This window comes from Priapulus caudatus, unplaced genomic scaffold (genome assembly GCF_000485595.1).
Source record: "Priapulus caudatus unplaced genomic scaffold, Priapulus_caudatus-5.0.1 Scaffold913, whole genome shotgun sequence".
Taxonomy (NCBI): domain Eukaryota; kingdom Metazoa; phylum Priapulida; class Priapulimorpha; order Priapulimorphida; family Priapulidae; genus Priapulus; species Priapulus caudatus.
Window position 1 is genome coordinate 67,749 of NW_014577974.1, and position 8,603 is coordinate 76,351.

The 8,603-nt window shown below is 53.2% G+C and overlaps 1 protein-coding gene across 1 annotated transcript in view; it reads left to right on the top strand.

The window, feature by feature from the left end:
• LOC106814364 (mediator of RNA polymerase II transcription subunit 24-like) overlaps positions 1-8,603 on the top strand; it is a 14,126-nt gene that overhangs the window by 5,098 nt on the left and 425 nt on the right. The window contains exons 2-8 of the mRNA XM_014818678.1: positions 2,251-2,983; positions 3,090-3,226; positions 3,658-4,038; positions 4,620-5,551; positions 6,033-6,150; positions 7,678-8,008; positions 8,097-8,339. Coding sequence (XP_014674164.1) covers positions 2,311-2,983; positions 3,090-3,226; positions 3,658-4,038; positions 4,620-5,551; positions 6,033-6,150; positions 7,678-8,008; positions 8,097-8,339 — 2,815 coding nt within the window. The 5' untranslated portion in view covers positions 2,251-2,310. The remainder of the gene's footprint in view (positions 1-2,250; positions 2,984-3,089; positions 3,227-3,657; positions 4,039-4,619; positions 5,552-6,032; positions 6,151-7,677; positions 8,009-8,096; positions 8,340-8,603) is intronic.

Here is an 8,603-nt window from a genome sequence, read left to right on the forward strand (position 1 = left end):
GTCTCCCGTCGCGTGCGCTGCCTGCCGCGCATGTTCACGCCCGAGCTGATCCTTGCGCTCTGCGACGCGTCGTCGCGCCTCGGCCGCAAGATCGCGACGAAGATCCTCTGCCAGCATCAGAGCATGGTGCATGCCAAGTAGACACGCTGGTGAGGGGGGTGGGTGCGCTGTCAGCATCAGAGCATGGTGCACGCCAAGTAGACGTGCTGGTGAGGGAGGGTGCGCTGCCAGCATCAGAGCATGGTGCACGCCAAGTAGACACGCTGGTGAGGGGGGTGTGGTGGGGGTGTGATGCCACACAGTGTTGTGAGGTAGCACTAGCGATGTGTTTCGCAGTGGTGGCGCGTAGCAATGCACGGTAGTGCCAATATAGCAGCATGGGAGTGTGGTGGCACTAGTGTTGTACCGCGTGAAGGTACCAACATGGCGGCATGTGAGAGAGCGTGGCGGTGCTAGTTTGGTGGCGTGGGGGGGTGATAGTGTCAGCGTGTTGCGCAGTGGTGGCGCGTGGCTACGCATGGAGCTGCCAACGTAGCGGCTTGCGAGTATGGTGGCGCTAGTGTGGTGGCGTGTGGCATCGCATGAATTTGTCAACATAGAGAGCATGGTGGCACTAACGAGGTGGCGCCAGGTGGTAGTGTTTGCATCGGGACATGTGGCGCCACATATTGTGGCAGTCGTGGCGTCTAACGCCAGGCAGAGTGGAGAAGTTAGTGTGATCACGTATGACGCGGCCGATGCCTCATGTTAGCACATGCAGACTGCTGCCAGCATCGAGTGACTACTCTTCACTAAACTTGTGATTTACTATTCCTTATATTGGATCTGAAGTTTCTATTCTTTCAATTATGTAATATTGAGATACAATGCTGTGTGTAAATGTAATGTAATTATCAGGTGACGGTGACTATTGAACAACTTTTTGTTTTGATCTCTCTACATATAATAGTCATATAGCCTGTCAATGTTTCTAAGCTGTATACTTGTATAATTACACTATAACAATGTGTGAGCTAATATTTGTATACACTTGTACGTGTTTTCATCGCAAGTTTCTTAAGGAATAGGCTGATACCTTTTAAACATAACATATGTATATATATATATTAAACTCCATTATTGCATACATTCATGTCTGCTGTTGACGTGTTACTGTACATACAAGTAGCAATCAGAAGAGTTGTGTTTGAGAAGTAACGGACTCTACAAATTTACTTTAATCATAAACTCCCATTGCACTTGTGCATTTTTTGACAATTTTCAATTGAAATCAAAACTGTACAGAATGCTTCACAATTACTGCAAAGAGATTTTAAGCAAAGTACTACAGGCTGCAATGCACTCTATGAGCGATTTATTCAAACGCTAAATTAACCAACACATTGTATGTACGACGCATGACAGTGCTTGCTATTTTATAACAACCAGAATAACGACTACACGGGCGCCATCTACGCAGGCTTGCTTGCTAGAATCTCCACCTTCTGTAGGACTTGTTCTTTACTCAGGCCAGATAGGGATATGCTGTTTTCTCTACCAAATGCTGAAATATACCAAATTTATGTCATCTGATAACAGGAATTGCTTTCTTAGAAAATATTTTTTTGAGCTACTAGTGATCTTCATGCTGGGTCCAATCTTAGGTAAATCAACGTAGGTGATTTTATTCTTAAATGCTTGATGGTGTATAACCATGCACATACGCAACGCATGTATGCAGGGGCGTCACAGCCGTAAGGCTGACGTAGAAAAACGCTACGGGCTCCCAGCCTAAAGAGTAAAGGGCATAAAATAATCAAAAATCTAAAGGGTAAATGGCATTTTAGAGCATCTAGATTTTAAAATTTAGACCCCCCCCCCTTCACACTTCCTACCTACGGCACTCGTGCCGTGCGCCTGCGTCATGCAACATGAACAGCGCATGTGCAACAACTGCTCGGACGAATAGCGCATACGAACAGGTGTCCGATGCTCGGACGAATAGCGCATACGAACAGGTGTCCGATGCTCGGACGAATATCCACGTCGCTCCTAGAAACGGTATTGCTAGGGTTAGAATACCCCTGACGTATATTGACGTTAGTCACACAGCCTGGTTGGGTTAGGTTTCATACATTTGCAATGTCTTGCGTCTATATTTACTTGCGAGCTGGCTTCTTATGTGTTTCTCTCAATAATATATTTTAATTGAAATTCCTAGGAATACATATATACAAGTAATAATATTTATCATTTCTATTCCTTTACCAGTTTAGTGATTCATGAAGACCAAGCATTAATCTAGACGGCTGGACTTTGAAAGCTGAAAAGATGGACCAGTCGGCGAAATCCGGTCCTGCGAACCAAATCAAGCCTCTGCTCCTGCAAGCCTGGCGGGAACGATGGTCGGACGTCCACTGGGGAATCAAGATCAAGAAGGTCCTGCCGAAAGGCGTGAGCGGCGACGCATACAGCCTCGCTCAGTGCATCCTCGAGCAGGGCCTGATCGGACCGAGTCCGAACCGCCTGATGTTCTCCTACCTACAGATGGCTCTCAGCTCGCAACTCGTCTCCTACGCGACCGTCCTTCAAACGATCGCGAAATTCAGCAACTTCGACAAGGTTCACTGCGTGCACGGCCTCCTCGAGCTGCTCTGCACGCTGCCGAACCGCATCTACTGTGAAGGAAACGCCGAGGAGTGCATGGCGCTGTGCATGTCGCTCCTGCAGGTGGTCAGCTGGACCGTCATCTGCCTCCACGGCTCCCTCCTCTCGCTCATCGACGTGAAGACGTCGCCGGAGCATTCCGCGGCGCTCGCGCTCGCGTGCGAGTTCCTCGGCGCGGTCGTCGGAAACGAGTTCACGAGCGCGCTGGTGCGGGTGGGGCGCGCGGAGAGCCCCGCGACCTGGGCGGACGTCGACGGTCTCGTCGCCGAGATTGCGAAGCAGCTCGCTCACCAGCCGACGCTCGCCGTCGACCGCGATCGCGTCGCCGCCGTCGTCCGCTCGCTAAGGGGGAAGAAAAAAAAAGCATTCGGCGAGCTCGGCGCGCGCGCGGGGGGGCGGGAGCGGCGGCGGCAGGCGCGGGCGGCGGTGATGTGTAACGTGAGCATCGGACGGCGCTCGAGGCGGTGCTGCATCCCGCGGACGATTACTCGGCGTTCGTGAAGCAGGCGCTGCTGGTGTCGTCGCTGAGGAGCTGCCGCGGCCGCAGCTGTACTGCGAGCTGTTCAAGGCATGCTTCCAGGTATGGGTGGCTGGCAGATTATATATATATATATATATATATATATATATATAAATAGTCGGACGTCGCTTGAAACGAGGACATTGTAATAGTATTTGCCCCTAATTACATTGCTATGGTCGAAAGGGACCCCTGAATATTCGCTCCCCTACTTGCAGGGCATTGTCAACACCTTGTAATGAGGACATTTTAATAGTATTCGCCCCTAATTACTGTTAATTTCATTGCTATGGTTGAAAGTGACCCCTGAATATTCGCTCCCCTACTTGCAGGTCATTGTCAACACCTTGTAACGAGGACATTTTAATAGTATTCGCCCCTAATTACTGTTAATTACATTGCTATGGTCGAAAGTGATCCCTGAATATTCGCCCCCTACTTGCATTGCTATGGTCGAAAGTGACCCCCGAATATTCGCCGTCTACTCGCAGGGCATCGTCGACGCGTCATCGACGAACGAAGAGCTCAAGTGGAACGCGTTCACCTACATCAAGCTGCCGCACGTGTTGCACCGGATGCACGCCAGCCCCGGCGGCGACGCGGGCGACGTAGCCGGCGCCCTCTCGCGGCTGCTCGAGTACGGCCCGCTGCTGCGCCTCGTCGACGCGCGATGCAACTGCGACTGCGTCCAGTTCCTCGTCAACCAGCTCGTTAAGTACGAGCTGCTGACGGACGCGCAGGGACGCATCGTCATGGAGACGAAGGCCGACAAGGGGCTGAAGCCGAAGCACGCGGAGCAGTCGGGAACGCCTAGCAACCCGAACGCTGGTCTGATCCTTCGCGCTGAGCCGACCGTCTCCAGCATCCTCAAAGTAATTATTCTTATTATAAAGTTTAAATTTTAAATTTTAATATTTTTTTCTTAATTATTTTTTAAAGTTAGAAATTATTAATAAGTATTATTTTTTAAATATGATTTTTCAATTATTTTACGTTTTTTTTTTTAAACTGTCTCCCCGACCGTTTTTGTATTTTTCCGACCGCTATAGACAGAACTTACTGGCATTGCTTGCGTAACGGCAAGTGTCTAACGTGAGGGTAACATGTCTTAGAACATTCGTGTGTCGTTACTTTCACGAAAATGTACAACGATTGAGATCTGTTTGTTTACATCGGGATGACGCAGTTACAAGGTGATGCCACTCGTTTCTCGCGCGACCTTGTTACTGTATATTTGCATGGTAATCTGAATGAAGCAATAGAGATGTTTTACGAGTCTGGAAACATGTCACTCAATGAGATACACTTTCGTCTGGTGATTATTTTCAAGAATAAAAATGTGTAAGTCACTCACACATCGCAGCAGAAGACATAATCACAGAGCTAAATATTAATCATTATATTTATATTAATTATAATTAATGATAATACATATATAAACGATTGCTCGCAGACGCTAGACGCAGACTACTCTAAGAACCAGGATGCGTTGATGAGCGTACTCTGCCAGATGCTGTCCGGCAAGAGCTTCGAACTCATCCTCGCCGCTGCCGCCGCGACGGGTCAGGTACGCTGCTTCGCCGTGAAACTCATCAAGTTTAACGAGTTCAGCAAGCAGGTGCAGGGCGAAAACCAGAAGGCGTCGCAGGCGCGCGCTCTCCTCTTCGACATCTCCTTCCTCATGCTCTGCCACATCTGCCAGCTGTACGGAACCGAGATCGTGACGGAAGGCGCCGCTGCCGCCGCCGCCGACTCCTTCTTCGTGCTCTGGGCGACACGGTGTCTCCCCGCGGGCGGGGGCCGCTACAAGTCGCTCGAGACGGGCATCGCGGCGGACGCCGGGAAGGTGGAGACGCTGCTTCAGCAGCTGCAGGCGGGCGGCGAACTGAAGCTGAGCCTCGTCAAGTGGCAGGAGATGTGCGTGAACGTGCCGGCGGCCGTGCAGGAGGTGCTCGTCGCCTGGGAGGCGGGCGCCGTCACCGCGGAGACGGTCAAGAGCATCCTGGAGACGGTGCGCGGACGCATGTGCTGCCTGTCGGTGTGCGTGTCCGCGTGGCTCTGCGGCCGCATACACACGTCGAAGCACGACGACCGACTCAAGCCGATGAACATGATCAACCACCTCCTGTTGCCCGCGGCGACGGCCGGCGCGGCGGCGGCGGACCAGACGAATCCGAACTACAATGAGCGGCACGTGTTGATGACGACGATCATTCGGCGGATGTACCACGACCTTCACCCCGTCTCGAGCATGAAGGTCAACCCGCTCGTGCAGATGATCCCGGCGAAGACCCCCGTCACCGACTGCCTGCTCGAGATCTTCCACGCAACGCACAGGAAGGGCTGGATGGAGCTGAAATCTGTGCACATGCTGAAACACCTTCTGCAGGTGTGTGCGCACTATGTGAGGGGATATGATCTCGATCCTAACCCTAATCCTAATTTCACCAAAACCCTGATCTTAACATTGACCCTAATCTAACCCTAACCTTGACCCTAATCTAACCCTAACCTTGATCCTAACATTGACCCTAATCTAACCCTAACCCTGATCCTAACATTGACCCTAATCTAATCCTAAACCTAACCCTGATCCTAACCTTGACCCTAATCTAACCCTAACCTTGACCCTAATCTAACCCTGATCTTAACCCTAACCCTGATCCTAACATTGACCCTAATCTAATCCTAACCCTGATGATAACCTTGAGCCTAATCTAACCCTAAACCTGATCCTAACTTAACTGTGATCGTAATCATAATTTAGTGGTGGTGGAGGTGGTGGTGGCAGTGTACTTTGTTTTATACTGTATGGTGTCTGTACCATCAGACCCTGCCGGCTCTAATCGTTATTCTGCGTGCACAGGTCGCGATGTCGCTGGTACGTCGACAGCCTCATCAAGGAGCTGCTCAATGTCACGCGGCCGGACAACCTACAGATGGCAGCACGGCTCGTGCACGCCATGTTCATGCTAGACATACAGGTACGTGACGCGCGTTTCTCTGCCTGCCTCGGCGTTAACTCGGTCTTCAACCTACAGATGGCAGCACGGCTCATGCACGCCATGTTCATGCTTGACATACATGTAGGCCCGCGCGCATTTCCATTCTGCCTCGACATTGACTCGATGATGAAGGTCCACGTCATTTAACGCATAACAAATAGAAAAAAAGCAGTCATGATGCACTGGTTTCTTTCCTTTCCAAATTAATAATCATCCATTCTTGGTAAGATTGATGATTACTTAAGTAAATAAATTAGATCATATCGACATCAGCTCATCTCATCTGCTGTCCTCACAGTAAAGTATTATTCGTCAGTTTGCATATGATATAAAATTATTCAAATTTCACCTGCGAAGCAATCCCGGGGTATTAGGTGTGATGGTATGACTTGTGACAATACATCTAGCTGACGTTAATCTTGACGATTCGGCTCACGGTAGTGTGTCGTCCCTATCGTGACACACCTGCTCTCACTTGTCTCACCTGCTCTCTCGTGACACACCTGCTCTCACTTGTCTCACCTGCTCTCTCGTGACACACCTGCTCTCTCGTGACACACCTGCTCTCACTTGTCTCACCTGCTCTCTCGTGACACACCTGCTCTCTCTCCTGACACCTCTGCTCTCTCTGACCCTCTGCTCTCTCTGACACCTCTGCTCTCTCTCCTGACACACCTGCTTTTCGTCACACACCTGCTCTCTCGTGACACCTGTGCTCTCTCGTGACACACCTGCTCTCTCGTGACACACCTGCTCTTTCGTCACACACCTGCTCTCTCGTGACACCTGTGCTCTCTCGTGACACCTCTGCTCTCTCGTGACACACTGCTCTCTCCGTGACACCTCTGCTTGCTCTCTCCTGACACCTCTGCTCTCTCGTGACACACCTGCTCTCTCGTGACACACCTGCTCTCTCGCGACACCTCTGCTCTCTCGTGACACGCTCTGCTCTCTCGTGACACACGTGCCTCTTCTCGTGACACCTCTGCGCTCTCTCGTGACACACACCTCGCTCTCTCGTGACACCTCTGCTCTCTCGTGACACCTCTGCTCCTCGTGACACACCTACTCTCTCGTGACACACCTGCTCTCATGACACACCTGCTCTCTCATGACACCTCTGCTCTCTCGTGACACACCTACTCTCTCGTGACACACCTGCTCTCTCGTGACACACCTGCTCTCTCGCGACACACCTGCTCTCTCGTGACACCACTGCTCTCTCTCCTGACACCTCTGCTCTCTCGTAACACACCTGCTCTCTCGTGACACACCTGCTCTCTCGTGACACGTGCTCTCCGCGACACACCTGCTCTCTCGTGACACACCTGCTCTCTCGTAACACCTCTGCTCTCGCGTCAACACACTTGCTCTCATGACACCTCTGCTCTCTCGTAACACACCTGCTCTCTCATGACACACCTGCTCTCTCTCCTGACACACCTACTCTCTCGTGACACACCTGCTCTCTCTCATGACCTCTGCTCTCTCGTCTCGTCCCCGCAGGGCTGCACTCTGTGTCTCGTCACGCACACTGTGCCCAACATCCTCGTCACGGCCAGCAAGCTGGAGCAGCTCACGGACCCGCGCGACAGACCCTCGCCTGGCTCCTCGTCATGTGCATCAACTCCTCCGTCGCCCTCGCGACCCCGCCGACCCGCCCGCCGGCGCCCCCAAGCGACGTTCGACGGCGACGCCGCGACGGACGACGAGGAGCGTCCGTCGAAACTCCCGCGTTGCTCTGGCAACCACGACCTCGCCGACGACGCGCCGATGGGGCTCGTCTGCGACGCAGAGGGCGCCGCGCGCGGCGGCGGCGAGGCGGCGGCGCCTCTACGTTCGACGCGGAGGAGCGCTGAATCGCGCGCTCGTCTCGCTGTTCCGCGTCTTCGACGGCGTCGTCACGTCGCGGCTGGTCTCCGCAGCGCTCGTGGTTCGTGCTCGGTTCGTCGAGGAGGCGCGGCGGCGCGGGGCGCGCGCGCGGCGGCGGTGCTGCGGTGCGCTCCCGTCGCGTTCGTCTCCGTCTCGTCGCTGCTCCTGCCGCCGCATGTTCACGCCCGAGCTGATCCTCGCGCTCTGCGACGCGTCGTCGCGCCTCGGCCGCAAGATCGCGACGAAGATCCTCTGCCAGCATCAGAGGCATGGTGCACTGCGCCATAGACACGCTGGTGAGGGGTGGTGCGCTGCCAGCATCAGAGCATGGTGCACGCCAAGTAGACGTGGTGACGGGTGGCTCGTAGGGGGGTGGCGTGCTGCCAGCATCAGAGCATGTGCACGCCAAGTAGACGCGCTGGTGAGGGGTGAGTGCGCTGGTGAGGGGGGTGGGTGTGCTGCCAGCATCAGAGCGTGGTGCACGCCAAGTAGACGCGCTGGTGAGGGGGTGAGTGCGCTGGCTGAGGGGGGTGGGTGTGCTGCCAGCATCAGAGCGTGTG